This window comes from Anarhichas minor, unplaced genomic scaffold (assembly GCF_050575085.1).
Source record: "Anarhichas minor isolate MPS153535 unplaced genomic scaffold, ASM5057508v1 ptg000136l, whole genome shotgun sequence".
NCBI classification, from domain to species: domain Eukaryota; kingdom Metazoa; phylum Chordata; class Actinopteri; order Perciformes; family Anarhichadidae; genus Anarhichas; species Anarhichas minor.
The window spans coordinates 1,779,691-1,795,894 of record NW_027466582.1 but is presented as its reverse complement, the minus strand read 5'-3'; the positions used below and the strand labels follow the sequence as shown (position 1 = coordinate 1,795,894).

The 16,204-nt window shown below is 41.6% G+C and overlaps 1 protein-coding gene across 1 annotated transcript; it reads right to left on the bottom strand.

Annotated features, from left to right (window-relative positions):
• Positions 1-639: 639 nt before the first annotated feature.
• On the bottom strand, positions 640-8,267 carry LOC142941973 (gamma-aminobutyric acid receptor subunit rho-1-like). The gene is made up of 8 exons (XM_076084103.1): positions 8,177-8,267; positions 6,110-6,177; positions 5,805-6,028; positions 3,992-4,074; positions 3,629-3,769; positions 3,386-3,538; positions 1,645-1,868; positions 640-927 (listed from the first exon to the last, which is right to left on the bottom strand). Exons 1-8 carry the CDS (start codon positions 8,193-8,195, stop codon positions 640-642), a joined length of 1,200 nt encoding a protein of 399 aa, XP_075940218.1. The 5' UTR covers positions 8,196-8,267.
• Positions 8,268-16,204: the final 7,937 nt, after the last annotated feature.

The window sequence follows — 16,204 nt, the reverse complement described above, 5'->3', positions numbered from 1 at the left end:
TGCAAGCCAACCACAAGGGATGGCAAGCAACTGCCACAACCGCTATGTTTTACTTTTAAAGAAATAATATTATATTGGAGCGCAGCAGCGTATTCATACTATGCTACAAAAGCCAGCAGCGTGACGAGGCGCTGAGAGTTGAAAAATGTTCATCTTTGGGTAAAAAGCCGCGCTCGTCACTGTCACTTTTTTCCCAGTCGTCCAATCACAATGGAGGAGGCGCGGGAAGAGAAGTACTCTACCTTGTGTCGGCAGTTTTACTTCTGCGGATATTACGCTCACCTGAAAAAGAATCGCTGCGCTTCAAATCGCTGCTATGTTCTGCATTCATTTAAAAAGCAACAATATACCTTATAATAGCTGAACAATAAAGCTTATTTATATTACACTAAAATCAGGATAAATTAGGTAATTTGTAAAAAAAAACAAAAAGGCAATAATATTACATATGATTTTCACATCAGGGGAATTTTTCCAGCCCTAGTTCCATCTTCTTTTTTCAAATTTGAAGACAAAAAAAAGCCCAAATCTGCAAGTTTAAAGCACAAGTGCGTCTGTAAACCACTTTGACGAGCAGTGAGGCAGAGTTTTCACACGTCTGCTAGAAGTCATGTTAGGTCTGCTCGAGTCCCATCTGTGTTAGCAGTAGATCGACCAGTAGATGATGTTGAAGAAGAAGTAAGATCCAGGAAAGAGGACCCGGGCGTACTTGTCTATGATGTGCGTGTCGATCCCGACCTTGCTGTAGGCGGTGGAGCCGACGTGGCCGGTGATCTGGTCGCTCTCCATCGCCAGCTGCACCAGCATCCTCTGCCGTTTTATCCCATTCTCCTCCGGCAGGCCGTAGTTCCCCGTCGTGTTGGCGTCCACCTCACTGTAGCTGGCTGACATCATGCCAGGATGGGCCAAACCACAGGTACACGGCAGCTGCAGGTAGACAAAAAAGTACTTGAAACACTACGTGTTCACAAAAAACTTGTTAATAATCTTGGAACTCAAACTGACACTGTGCAGGTTGTTTTAATTATCTAATCTTGTTTTGGATAAATGTGATTTTAACTATGAATAAGACAATAAATTACTTGAGTAGATGTAATTTTTGCAGAGTAGTGACCACCGCAATGCAGCACGAAAAAAGAGTACTAAAAATTGTACAGTTTCACTTAAGAAAAGTAGAAAATTATAATATTCAATTTGGCAAATTTAGTTCACTGCCTATAATTTTTCATTTCAAATTCTGAATATATACTGGCTCAACAACTGTTATAGTATTTAGGTTAAACTTGTCTTCAGTCTACTGCTAGCGGCTCTTGAGCAAAAGGCTAATCAGCATGCTAACGTGTTTACCATTTTCAGCATTGCATTTGCTAATTAGCACTTAACACAAAGTACAGCTGAGGCTGATGGGAATTTGGCAGGTATGTGATTTAAAATTTTAATTCTGACCGGACAATAAAATTCACAACATCTCCTCTGGAGACCTTAAATATCTGTCGCAAAATTTCATGTTGAGATATTTCTTTATTGACAGACCAAAGCAACCAACCACACAATATTGTCATCCCTAGAACCACTAGCCTGGTTAAAAAAAAAGGTGCTTTTAAACAATAACTTTAGTAAATGCACGTCTTGGCATCTATGAGCATGGAGATGAGATGACTCGATGCTCACCCTCTCTCGGAGGACCCTCTCCTTGCGTTCTTGTAGAGTAGACAGGTAGTTGACGGCAGCGTACTCTATCACCGACAGGAACACAAAGACAAAACTGACCCAGAGGTAAATGTCCACAGCTTTGATGTAGGACACCCTGGGCATGGAGGCGTTGACTCCAGTGATGATGGTGGACATGGTGAGCACCGTGGTTATACCTGAAGCACAGAGAACAAGTGCAGAGAAAGTCAAACCGGCCTCATATCTGACGTTGGAAGTGATAAACATTCATCTGAGAGTAGAGTACTATTCCCTCTACTTAAGAAGCTGCTACTTGCTCTAAATACAACCATGGTGGCAGGTATGTACAAATATGGACTCACACAAAGTGCAATGTGTAATGAAAGTCCAAATCTTGACATTTTAGTGTCTAGTTCAGTTATAAACATGCATAGCGACTGGTTGAAACACGGCTATGGCAACTGAATCTTGATATTGGCTGATCTGGAGCCAAGTGATTTATATTAAGGCAGCTTTCGTCACCCCTTCATCGCCCCCTCACATACAACGACTTATGCTAATCGCTAGTGCTAATCCTAATCGCTAACATACATACAGTGGGTACGGAAAGTATTCAGACCCCTTTAAAGACCTGAAAATGGCTGTCCACCAACGTTCACCATCCAACCTGATGGAACTGGAGAGGATCTACAAGGAAGACTGGCAGAGGATCCCCAAATCCAGGTGTGAAAAACTTGTTGCATCATTCCCAAGAAGACTCATGGCTGTACTAGCTCAAAAGGGTGCTTCTACTCAATACTGAGCAAAGGGTCTGAATGCTTATGACCATGTGATATTTCAGTTTTTCTTTTTTAATAAATTTGCAAAAATTTCTACATTTCTGTTTTTTTCTGTCAAGATGGGGTGCTGAGTGTACATTAATGAGAAATAAAATGAACTTTTTTGATTTTAGTAAATGGCTGCAATGAAACAAAGAGTGAAAAATTTAAAGGGGTCTGAATACTTTCCGTACCCACTGTATATCTAAGTTTTACATGTAAACTAAAATTTGAGTTCATACTGTATTTTGTCACTATAACAGCACTTACATAACCATCATCATAATGACTGCCAGCATGCTAGTGATTGGCAATAGTACTAGCGTTTAGCATAAGCTAATTGAAAGGTAAACACAATCTAAGCTTCTCCTTGCTTTGTTGACATAGACCACGTGCTTTAACTGCATTTTAGTGCACGTGAGCGTGCCCCACTGGTTAGCGCACTACTCTCACACGGCGGATACAGCTGATAATGCCGTCCTGATAGCATCCACACTCCGGTTCCCCCTCAGGTAAACTCTGTCAGCCCTGTCAGTCGCCATAATTTTCGCTGTTAGCCGCGAGCCGCCGGCTCAACCTTCGCCATGTTGAGAGCAGTTAAGATGCTCCCAATCTTGTATACAGCACCTTTAAATAATTTCGTTATCTTCATCTGTGGGCTTTGAGAGAAACAATATAAAGCTAGAACTAAGCCAGCAATCACCAAACTAACCACCGCACCAATTAGCTAACAAAGGCAAGGCACTGACGCAAATGACGTAATCACGGCCGGCACGTGGCGCGCGCGCCTGGTCGTGCACCTCTAAATATTTTGCAGCTATACTCTCTGCACAGCGCAGAGAGTATAAACGCCTCCCAACATACGGCGCCAAGCGTGATCATAAACCAAGCTTTACCTAGTGGCACTCTGGCAGGGACGGCCCTGCGGTCGATCCAGAAGGACACCCAGGACAGCATGACCATCAGAGTGGCGGGGAAGTAGGTCTGCAGCAGGAAAAAGAAGACGTGACGCCGCAGAGTGAAGGTGATGTACAGACGGTTGTACCAGCCTGGAAAGGAGAAAAAATGTTAAAGGTCACGCAGACCCAAGTGGCTGTAGGCCTGAAATTAGAAGACATCTCTGCACTTCCTGTCAGTACCCGTGCTGCTGTAGAAGGCCAGCCTGGTGGTGGTGTGAAACTTCTGGATGAGGAACTGCGAGAGGGAAATTTTCTCGTCTGTGTTTAGTGACCTGTTCCCTTCCTTCCAGTACAGCATCAGGTCATCATCTGTATACGCATCTGGAGAAACAAAGAGCATACATGAAGGATCTTTTGCACAAACATCCACAGTATTTTATAAATATTAAAACATTTCCTTGATTTGACATAGTCACATAAACATGACAGAAGGATAAATATCTCACTGCTTCTGCAGCTACGACAAGACTTTCTACAGAAGTCGCAGGAATGATCAGAGGAGAGGAAAAGCCACATCAAGTTTGATCACATCGCGTCACTTACAGCTCTCTATCTCCAAAGAGCATGTCTGTGTATCGAGAGGAAAGCGACTCAGGTCCATGCTACACATGGATGTGACTGTCACCCTGCAATGACAAAACAAAGCTGTGGTGATGTATGGAAGAAAATGTCACCAAATAATTATTTCAGTTTTAATCTCGATTTTTAGTTCTAGCTCTGGTTTGGTCCAAAGAAACCCTTAATTCATTCAGTTAGATGTGAAAAGAAACAGCCGTTACATGCTCTCCTCAAAGATACCAGACTCCATTGACAGAAACAGTAATTCTACTCGCTGATTACAGTAAAACACACTTAATTCAAGCTCGACAGAAACAAAATAAAACTCCTCAAAAACGTCTTTATTGGTCTCTCCACTGTTCCAACAACCACCAACTCTGGTTTGAGAGTTTGAAAGACGGATATAAAAATTAAAAAAACAGTTTCCCGCCCGTGTTTGTTATGTTTGTGACTAAGTCTGCTGGCAATGGAAAAGGATTCTATTTTTAGAGAGTTTTCACATGTTTCAAAAGCCCGCACATGCACTCAAATTTTGATTGAAAACGGGTCCAAGTCTGTTGATAAAAACTGTAAATAGAGGCTGATGGCTTTCCCCTATATGCCCGTAATGCACATCTAACCTTTAGCAGAGCATTACCCCTCCATAACCACGGGCACATACAGAGTGGGTCAGCAGAGATTTGGCTTCCAGCACAGAGAATGAAAATACATAATCCAGCTCATGGGACAAGACACTGCATCCTCACCCACCAATCTGCCTTTAGTCTGGGAAATCTCTCTCCAACCAGCACCAACGCCACACAGATTAACCCCGACCATGTGACGAGTACGTGTATATATCTGCCACTTACCACCCAGCTACTATTCCCTCATTTAGATACTATGATGCCCCCGCTATCAATAGTGAATGCTGATTTGCAGATGTTGATGTCATCAGTTTGTTCCGGTCCATCAGGACGTCGGTGCCACGACTGAGTGGTCACAAGAGGAAGGCAGATGGCCAGCAGCAAATCTCCGCCGGGCTCTGTTATGTGGATTACCAAATCAACTATCTTGGCCCCGAGCCTCCTATCGCTCGCCAAAATTACGAGGTCTTGCTCGGCGGCATTAGCGGCCGTAATTGGCAGAACGTTATCCCCTTAAATACACATCTTGTACCGTGGCAGCTGGTGCCACTTTGTCTTTGCAGGGCAGCCAACGACAGTTACGTCCCTGAACACCCACTAACATCCTAACCTGCCCCACTTCAGAGGCATCACATGTACTGCATGTATCCAGTACTAAAACAAACACTGGGATATCTTAAAATTCATAATGTGAAATTGTAGTACATTTGGCCTTTTCAAATATCACAATATTTTTGACCAAATACCTCGATATTAATATTGTATTGTACGATATTGTAGAGTTGACTATTGGTGCTTTCAAAAAATATTCATTAGAGGTCGAAATCTGCTGTTTCTGGGACCAAAAAGTTTGCTAACTTTATCGCCAGAAATATTTTGAAGGTTTTCTCAAGGAGTAATGAAGAATATCCCAAAACTATCTAAATAATACAAATCTAAAGTGTAATTTAAAGTCTGTCGTGCATTAATAAAACGTTGTATGCGTGCCGATTAATTGGTGGACACATAATGACACAATGACATTTAAAAAAAACAAAAAAGTTTAAGTGAATAAAGGAAAATAATCGAACCGCTACAAGGATTTTACTGAACTGATAATAATTATTAATAATAATAAAATGTATGTAACTGTGTATGTTTAGTGCCGGGCCCGGCTGACGGGCATGATTTACCGGAGGCTGTAGAGGACTTTGCCGTCTGGGTAAACTCGCAGCATGACGTTTTCAGTGGTGGTGTCATGGATGAAGGACTTCTTAGAGTGGACGAAGAACATGTCCGGCACCCAGATCTTCTTCACCAGGCGGCCATCGAAGGTCATGCTCAGGTTGTTGTTGCTTCTGAAGGACAGACGTTCATCTTTCCAGTAGTGCCTCAAATACAGCGTCATAGTAAAGTCCTTAAACAAGGATAGACGTGTCTGTTACGTTGTTATCTCAGCCAACAACATCTTCTTACTCACGGTTTGCTCCAGACATACCATGTCGACCTCTGAGATAGCATCCAAACTTTCAACCTGGACATCCACTCCAACAGGGACGGCAGGCCCTACAGAGAAATATTAAGCTTTAACTTACAGTAGTGTTGACGTGTCTGTTGAAATACAACAGTGGACAGTTTCAGATCAGACCGACTTGGCAACAAGATGACGTTATTAAGAGCTCCAATCAAACATGAACTGGTTAAGTTACATTACACCAACCTTTCTACTTTAGCCAAGCGTAAAAAAAAAAGGTTTCGTGATATTTGGTCTTTTAGAATTTCCGGCAATTCCACTTCAATGTTTTTTATGTGCAAATTCAAAAAGTCCACAAAAACAGGTGGGTGGGAATGCACTTCCTCACTGCCACTCGCAAGAAATAGTTCCAGGAGTAATAGTTTGGCAGCCTGGTGCAAGTTTTTGTTTTCATGAGAGTGAAGTATTTGCTCGTTGTTTTTTTTGTTGCTGAGCGACTTTCTCCGCTCTATGCGCCTCGCTTTATTGCAGGAGCGCCCTGAACGCCTTGAGTTGAAAAGAAATTCAACTCTAATTCAAACTGCACCGCTAACTATTAGGTACCGTACAGTTTATACAGCTCGTGTTCGCAAAACATTTTACAACGGCAGCAAACTGCAAAACTCTCTCTGTCTGAGCAGAGCCAACGAGTGCAGATGTGGCCCCGCTGCCTCATTTTAAACTTTTTAAAATTTTAAACTGTCAGGATTATCTGTGGTTATTTGGAGGTTGTGACTCCTTTTTGTGCTTTTGCTTCACACAATGACTTTCATCCAAATCCCCATCAATGCAGTCGGGTGCAGATTTCCCAAACAATGGCACAGAAGGCAGCGGAGTGAGTACTCTAATCCTAATTGCATGCTGCTTTCTTTCATCTGTTGTTTTTTTTGTTGCTTTCGTTGATGTTGTTTTACTCTCTATTGTTGTGACATTCAATTTAACTTGTACAGTTTTTAACATGCGATATAAGATGCTATGATTGATACGATAACAGCTCACGATCTCAAACTGTCTCTCCTCAAAAAGCATTCATGGCGTTGTACACATGGAAAGTGAAAGTGGAGAGCTTGAGAGAGGAGTTCATGCAATCAGATTTTTGAACTGTATATATGATATAAATATATATAAAAGGAAAAAATTTGTCGACTTTGCGTATTGAACATCCAAATCATATTTGAATCCAAACACTTCTGATTCGGGTACAGCATTAGTGTTTACTGCCTCCTGTCATTTTGCAAAAGTGGCGTTAAAGGACACCACAGCATCCTGCAGAAAGACTCAGAAACAAACAGAAATGCAGGTTTTTTTTATCACCAACTTCTTGTTCACGTTTTTTCTCTGCTGTTTCATGCTGGGCAGGTAGCGTGCAGTGAGAGCAGTGAGACTCACACGGCCATGTGAAAAGAGAAACACATCGATGAGCTTAAACTTCTGCAAAGATTAAATATGTCTCTGTGGATCTAGCAGGAAAGGTGTTCCCAGTTCATGCAGGCTTCAGAGAACAACAACAACACATTGGGCCTTCCTGCCTGACGAACAAGCTGATTAGTTAAAGCCAACCAGCTGTCAGACGGAATGCCTCACTGGAGCTTTGAAATATCTGTTGCACTGCACCTTGTACTCACACTATGCACGTACCATTAAAAAAACATTAACATAAACAACTAATGAGACTCAGTCCTGACTCAATTAACAACAATAAGAACCGAGTAGCCAAGAACTCCATGTGAGGTTTGGAGATTCTAGATGAAATGCAAGTGTGAGAATTTACAAAGCACCCGATTCTGTCTTTGAGCAGTGCGGCAGATTAAAATGGGAGTTATTGAAGCCTAAAGCTACAGACTGTGGCTGCTTGGTAACTACTCACTGGTGCATGACTTAGGCATAATCCCACTCCGTTATGTCATCTTTACAAGCCAGCGCCAGACACGAATGATCTGGGCTTGGGTTTGCTGTAAAGTCTAAAAGAACACTGGATGTGGCTAATGAAGGAATTAAAAACTGAAGCATCTTCGAGGAGAGATGATCCATTTATAAGATGAACCTCCTTACCTCCGAATCCTGGTCGCATTGTAAAGTCGTGGTCGTCTATACTCAGCAGCTGCTCTGACTTCTGACCCCAGACTTTAGTTATATCTGGACTCCTCCTGAAAATGGGGCTGATGGAAATGTTTGGAAAACAACAATTAAAGAGTTAATTTATTCACCACCAAGACAGAGTTATTGAGTGCTGCAGGAATGAGTCCTGAAAACGTCCTGTTCCTTCGCCCCGGAGTCAGGTTGGTCAGGTTGGTTAGATGCATTAAAGTTTTGTTCTACGACATTAAATAAGTCAGTAAATATCCCTCTGAAGCTTTTACGTGTCTTGAAAAAGGCGGTTGCTAACAAGTGTCTAAATGAGACGACTAAACGTCGTCCTTTAGGTTAGTGGTGGTGACGTGAAGTCATGTGACGGTGGTGGAGTTCTTTTATAGCCTAACGTATACGCCTCTGGTAGCAGCAGCGACCTGTCAATCACCGTGTAGCCCCGCCCTAAAGCATCCCCTGCTTTATGGTCTGTTTAACTCTAAATGGACCATCATTTACTAAATGAACATCATGCTGTATTGAAGAAGACTTGAAACTAGAGATTGAGACCATAAACTCATGTTTAGTGCAAAATATAAATCAACTGCCAGATTTTTCTATAACACAGGGCTCCATCAAAACAGCATCCTGACCCAACACTAATAATAAACCTTCACCTCTAAGTGGACAATAGTGCAAATTCCCTAAAAAATTGCACACATGACATGCAGTCAAACTTTACCCAGTTGCAGATAATCCAGCTTGGGTGGACAGGTGTTGTAGTCTAATTGTCCTGAGTGTTTGAACATGTGGACGGCTGCTGGCAGCGACAGTAACGAATGCTTCTCTTAAGCCTCTTTCAAATCACCGTCGCTATTTAGCAACTAATCAAGGTTTTACCGCTAATAAGCTCTTCTATGCTGTGAACACCTGAGAGATTTTGTGCATCGTAGCTTGTTGTTTATGAGTTGATGCAGCACAGGCAAAATCATCTTATGAATTTCCTGATTCTGAGGGATAAGAATGGATTATATTGGGCTTAGTAAAATACATGGAAGCGGCCCATCCTCCTAGATACTGCAAACAATAGTGTGATTAAAATGTTGACCATGTGCCTCTTAATCCATGATGCTTTAATCTCCGCTATGAGATCCTCCTTTCTAGCCCCTGTTATCGTTCTAATTGGACTAAATAACGATAAAAAAAACAGACGTGCGTCATACCTGACAATCTTGCGACTGGATCCGTCTGTCAGAGGCATTTCTCTCTTCGATTTGAAAGGGGGGGGAACATTTTTACGCAAGCATTATGCAATATTTAATAGCACTGATGCTAAATTGGGTGAACGTAATCTTCAAGTAAGTGGGGCAAGTTGTAAAAACAGAAGATTTGTGACATGATAGTCTTATCTCTTACATAAAAAGATGAAAAACATGAACTCTACAACAAAGGAGGGAAAAGCTATTAAAATAAGATTCAAGGTACGAGTCTGTTAAAGCAAATCTCAAATAATAACGGACCCATCGGCCTAATATTTTGTGTACTCATTTACCTACCGACTCTACTTCTCTCTTGATTTATTACCTCAGTAAACATTGTAAACATGAGTTTATGGTCTCAGTCTCTAGTTTCAAGTCTTCTTCAATACAGCATGATATTCATTTAGTAACTTATGGTCCATTTAGAGTCAAACAGACCATAAAGCAGGGGATGCTTTAGGGCGGGGCTACACAGTGATTGACAGGTTGCTACCACAGCGTTGTCCTGACTGGGAGTTGTGTTTTTATCTTAGAAATTTAACCCTTTCACACTGTGTTTTCCCAGTGTGAAACATTTTGGTCGCCTAAAATGTCTCCACCCTCTAGTGTCACTAGAAAACTAAAAACAAGATAGAGAACTCTAGGCTTCAAAACAGCAGCCCACAAACGAATGGGTGACTATGTCAGGGCCGTCCTTCAATCAGAGGATCGGCGGTTCGATCAGTTTGGACGCAGTGAAACTGAGAAATGATTAAGCGTGTGATTGAGGACAGACAAAGAGGTCAAAGAGCTGACGGGCCGTCGGGGCACCGTCTGCTTCCCTTCACGGCCTGTGACCCTAAAACTGAGTTGACTTGAGGACACTGAGTAGATTAACATCAGATTGCTTGACACCGTACATTGAAATGGACAGTCTGGGACATACCACGAAGCCAAGCAGTGTAATTCCTCGGGTTTCTGTCAACTGCAGGCCAGGACAAACAAAATGAAAAAGGCTTTTAGTTCTGGGAAAGTGAACATGCGTATTGCATACGCTTCTTAAATGCTCATTATGTGTTTTCTGAAATGGTTCAAAAGATCGAGATATTGCAACCTGAACATGAGCATGATATGTTCCCTTTGACACTTTGTTAAAAAGCTGTCATACTGCCTGCTTGCCTTGTCTGCTCTCATTTGCTTGGCTTTTTTGTCTGTTTGTCAGATTGCGTCCCAGTTCAGAATGGAGAAACCCCCACTGAGTGTCACTTCACTGTATCCGTGGTTTACACAGCTACGCCCATATAGGAGACTAGCTTCTCCCATTAAGTCTGTTAACTTCAATGGGAGAAGTGAACCCAGATAATGACCGATTCTTTCTCTCTATAGTCACCAGAGTAAATTTATGACCCATTGAACACTTAGGAGACAGAAAGTGTATCCCATTTCAAAACATTGGTGGAGCTTGTAATGCGTTGTCTGGTTTTACCGTCTGTAATGGAGGCTAATGTGATCTTATGTTGCCATGCTTTAACTGCCTTTGCTGATTGTCTGCTTAACATTGTTTCGTTTTAATTCTGCATTGTACATGTCCTGCTTTACACGATGCAGCCTTACTCCTCTAGCGTCATCATTCTCCATTTATGCTTTTAAATGATAAAGGTCCTCATTATTAGTAGCTTGGGGAACAGCTTCATTTCCAGAGCTGCTGTTAATAAAACCCTCCAATATCTGCACTAAACCTCACACTCAGGTGCTGCACCGTCATGTTACTTTGACACTAACACCAAAAGTAGCAGTAGCACAAGTGGAGAAGATCCATGAAGCTGGTGAACTGACACAAGGAAGTCAGTTCCACAATAATACCATAGATGTATAAAGAGAACTGGATCCAGCGTTGGAAGCGAGGCTTCGTTCGTTCCTATGAAAGTTTCTCAGTGGCACATGAAGCCAAAATAGTTCAACTACCCAGATCTTCCTGCGAACTTCCCCATCTGTGCAGCGCATAGAGCAAGCGCACTAGCGTTTCCTTTAACTCCGCCTGTCAACAGCTCACTAACTCTGGATTCAGCTATTAGTGCATTTTTATTAATTTTAGGACCTAATGATTTAAATAAGAGCTATTTAAGTGTTTGTACTGGAAAGAAGATTAATCTCAGAACTAGATTAGCCGCCTTGCAGTTCATCATTTTATCCTATTAGACATTTGTGGGAAGTTCTCATAATCGGTGTATCAAACGTTACGGTCACAGTGACCTTTGAACACTTGAATTCAGGTTGACGTTCGTGCAGAATTTGTATAAATTCCCTCAAGGGGTTCCTGATAGATTGCGTTCACGAGAATGGGACGAACGTACATACGCACGGACGGACAACCTGAAAATGTAATGGCTTGTAATGGAGATATAAAAAAAATGTAAGTCAATGGGCAGAAGTCTTTGGGTCTGATGGCGTCACATGATGGACCACGAAGTTGTAATTCTACGGTTTTGCCAATAAGGAAGTTGTCTTTAAAGCTCAAAATTGTATTGAATTGAATAGGATTGATTTATTGCTAACAAATTTATATTTCATGTGTAAGAGAAGGAATGTGTCTAAATTTGATTAAACACAGCACTCCGTGAAGCCACACAGAGCATCTAGTCGCTGTATAGAGCAACAATGTTAAAGTAAAGTACATTTCCAGTTATAAGCTTCTCAAATCCCAAACTGTATCTTCTGACAGATGCACAGCAGAAAGACAGAATTAAACGTTTTACATTTGCGTTTTACTGAAAATCACATTTAATTGCTGACCTTCCTTCTGCCCGGCTGACCTTTCCCAAAGCCACAACAATAGCAATAATTCAGAAAGCACATTAACACGCTTAGATGACAGGTTACGTAATCATAGTGAGTGATTTCTCTAACCAGCCACACGTCACCTTTTGTTGCTGTCAGCTGAAAAATGGAGCTTTGATTACCAAGCGTGCACAGTCACCGGTGTGTTTCTGCTCGTGAATAGCCATGATTGGGTGTGTGACGCGCTCTGTCATGGCAGGTGTATTGCTGAGGACCAAAGGAAGCTCAGTGTTGGGAGTGAAGTCGTTTGCATGAGCAGTTCTCAAGGAAGCTGCAAGGAGCAACACCGGAGGCCGAGCATTCGGCCCGCTGTCAACAGACATGTTTCAGGCACTAGTTTCTTGAATGAATGAAAAGGGGTTTGAGGTGTTCAAACTCTACCTGAGATACCTTTTACATGTAATAATATACTGCATATGTACAATATTAACACATAACAATAGTGTGTTTAGTGTATGTTTATTATTATAACCTAAATAATACTACAAAATCAGATTTGTAATAATGTAATCAACTTAAAACCGAACTAAGTTAATGATGGTCTGAACAGCTAATTTGTCTCGTGATTTTTTGCAATTTAGTTTAAAAATTCAGTTGTTGAGAATATAGCCAGATATATTAAACCCATAGAAGCTCTTTGGGAGCATCAAACTGATGCTATCCCTAAATCACAATAATCAATAACATGACATCATCATGACAGAAGGGTAAGAGGAGGGAAAATCATTTTACTCCTCCAACAACCAAATGGTTCAGCGCCATGTACTACTTTCATCACTGGTCCCCACCGTGAGAAAGAGATCTGAGATCTGACTTTTAAATAGAAAACAATCCCAAAACAGTCAATTAACTTAACTAAAATCCTCTCTCAGCAGTTGCTTGATAGTTGTGTTAAAATTATTCTCTTTCCAAGGTCAAGAATGACGCTCAAATGAAAACATGGCTGCAAGAGGACATTTGTGCAAGCAGACACTGAAATTAGCAGTTAAAATAAGAGGATATATGAAACATGTGATAGTGTTAAGGCAGGCAGCAGTAGGAGCCATGCATGAGAGGCTCACACATCAACAGACCTCAAGCAGCAGCGTGTTGTATGGCTGAATAACAATACTGATTTATAATAAAGCAATAGTATGCATATTGGAGATAAATGTAAAACTAGGGGTTCATGTAAAATTTGAATTGCAAATGATGAAGATCGTGTGATAAGGACGAAAGTTCCCAACAAGCCTGTAAGCGGACCTTGAGTTGAGATTGTTTTGTTAACTGCTGTTTCCAGGCTAAAGAATGAACTGTTTTATTCAACAGTATAATCTGGAACAGACTCATTTATCTTGTCGTTTTTCCAAACGCAGATCAGTTTGTTTTACCTTCTTGGATGAAGATGTATTTTTTTGGAGCTGCTGGGTTGATCTGCCACTGCTGGGTTTAATCTTATTGCAGGACTGTTGAGTGTGAAATGTAAGATTTTACACACGATTTAAAATGACATTGTGTCATCTTTACACGTATTTACGCACGGCATATGAGAAGTCAGCCAAGCCTCTCCTGCACAATGAACTGACCTGACGTTTAGGCATGGCTGCAGCACTTGTCCCTTCGGACGGGTCTGTCCGGACACACCGGCCATCCAAACCAGCAGGAAGAGCAGCACCACATCCGTGTGCATGGTGTCCAGAGTCCTAGCCCTCTCCAAAAGTCTCAAAACCGCAGGTTACTCCCACAACATTTCCCGCACAGGACGCGCATTCCGCACTCGCCTCGCGCTGTAAACATATTGAGAATGTATACATGGATGCCACGCTATTTAATCTAAAAAAAGGGGGGGGGCTGAACCTACAAATCCTCCACGTGAGATGGCGCGGATTTGCTCTCCGTGTGCTCGGCCGTGTCCGAGCAGGAACGCAGATCACGTTTATTGTTTTATTCCCGCCAGGTGCTTCACCTCCACAAGTACAAATCTGACAGCTGCGCAGCTCACAGGGACGTCATGATCTGATCTGATTCGCTCCTGTATATTTGCACAAAATGGTGAATGATGATCAGAGGTGGATGAGGAGGAAAATCCCCAAAGCACCATGATTTGTGATTCTTTTATTCGCTTTTTTAAAGCGTATCAGGCTGGATCCTTTGGAATCTGATATATTTGCAGTTAAACACACTTTAGGATATTAATTTTATAAAGCACATCACCAATTACCAATTATTGTATAGGAAGTTATGTAACCGTCTCTTAATCCACAAATCTCGGCTGGGTGATGGAGCCAGAGGCTGAGTGCATTCATGTCACTGGGGTTATTTTTCATTCTATCACCATCATATTTCCTCTCTCCTTCACTATTGGTATGAGGTGAGGCTCACAGTGCTTTGGCCACCAGTCATTTTTATTTCTAACCTGAGCTTCCTGCACGAAACTCTTCTTTATTAGTTTGTTTCCCTCTTCGTGGAATAAAGACTCTGGACTTGCTCTCATCTTGCTGTTCTGTGCCAGCCAGCGTTACACTAAACCAACATTTGTTAAGTAAAATTCTGTCTCAACAAGATATTGTGGAGCGCTGCAGTGTGGACACAGTGTTAATGTTCATGTGGCAGCAGAAGTTGATCAGCTCTGCTTTGTTGTCAGAAATGCTGTCTTTAGGATTATCCAAAGGCGAACTTTAATTTTCCTCTGCTGCATAAGATTATGTTTGATCATCTTTTATTGTTTTGATCAACCTTTAAACAACAACATGGTGACAGTAAGTCCATGACAGCAGGGCTTCTCATCTGTGTCTGCAGACAGTTTGTCACAGACCGACTGGATCTGTTTGTGTTTGCTGTTGGTGTAAAGCTGAATATTAAGATGAAACATTTTCTGATTCAAAAAGACTAATCGGCAACATCCGGCTCTGAAAAGTGAAGGCAATGCTTCATGTCTTAAACCTGCATTCTCTCTACTGTCCACCAGGGGGCGACTCCTCTGGTTGTATCGAAGTCTACCTCAGTAAAACAGTTTTTTTGTCGCCTAAAAATCAGCATTTAGTTGTACTTCAGCATCACCCTTTGGTTGCAAAAAGACAAGATGGCGACAGCCAAAATGTAGAACTCGAGGCTTCAAAACGTCGGGGGATAGTGATAAGGTCTTTAAAATAAAAAAGGACTTTCCTCTTCAGAAACATGAATCTGGTCTGCAACTTTTGATTTTGTTCCCATTTTGTTCTGATAATGGGGCAAGAGGAAGAGTGTCAGTAAAAATAAAGATTTAAAAAAAATGATTTACTGGCATGAGATTCCAAAAACCGCTGTGGGAAAGAGCTGGACCAAAATAAGACAGCAATGAAAATATAAACTAAAGTCTGCACACTGTAGCTCCATTAAGTGCAATTTATTAGCACATTAACATTTATTGCTCCAAAAGAAAAAAAAACAATTTTTTGACAAAACTAAATGAAATTGGTACGGAAAAAGGGAAAAACGTCACAAACATTGCTAAAAATTGCTTCTGTGCATTGCCCAATCAGGTGAGCAACCAGGGTGGATTCCTGCTTTCTATCGAATCTAACACCAGCCCCCAGTCTCTGATGTCATGGACCTCATGTGATGACATTCAATTTTATTTATACAGCCCAATATCACAAATCACAAATGTGCCTCTCAATCCGTACAACACACGACATCCTCTGTTGTTGGACCCTCGGCCCCCTCGGATAAGGAAAAACTCCAGAGCCCCAAAAAATAACTTTAAAAAAGGAAAAAAAAGGTGACGTCTGACATCACAGCGCTTCTTTAAAGTTTGATTTGTCTCACAAAGCTTTTCTGTTCAAGGTGTTAGATCATAGGGAGCACATTACAGACGGTGTGATGTGGGTTACAAACACATTAAAATCAGATTTGGATTAATAGAAGTTTTTAAATACTGTGAGTCGTAACCCTCCACCTCCTCATCACCACCCAGTCC

Coding starts and splice junctions, on each gene's coding strand:
- LOC142941973 (XM_076084103.1), bottom strand. Junction 4,075..5,804: donor AAAGTCCTCTACAGCCTCCG/GTAAATCATGCC, acceptor TTGTCATTGCAG/GGTGACAGTCACATCCATGT. Junction 1,869..3,385: donor CCCTGCCAGAGTGCCACTAG/GTAAAGCTTGGT, acceptor TCTGTGCTTCAG/GTATAACCACGGTGCTCACC.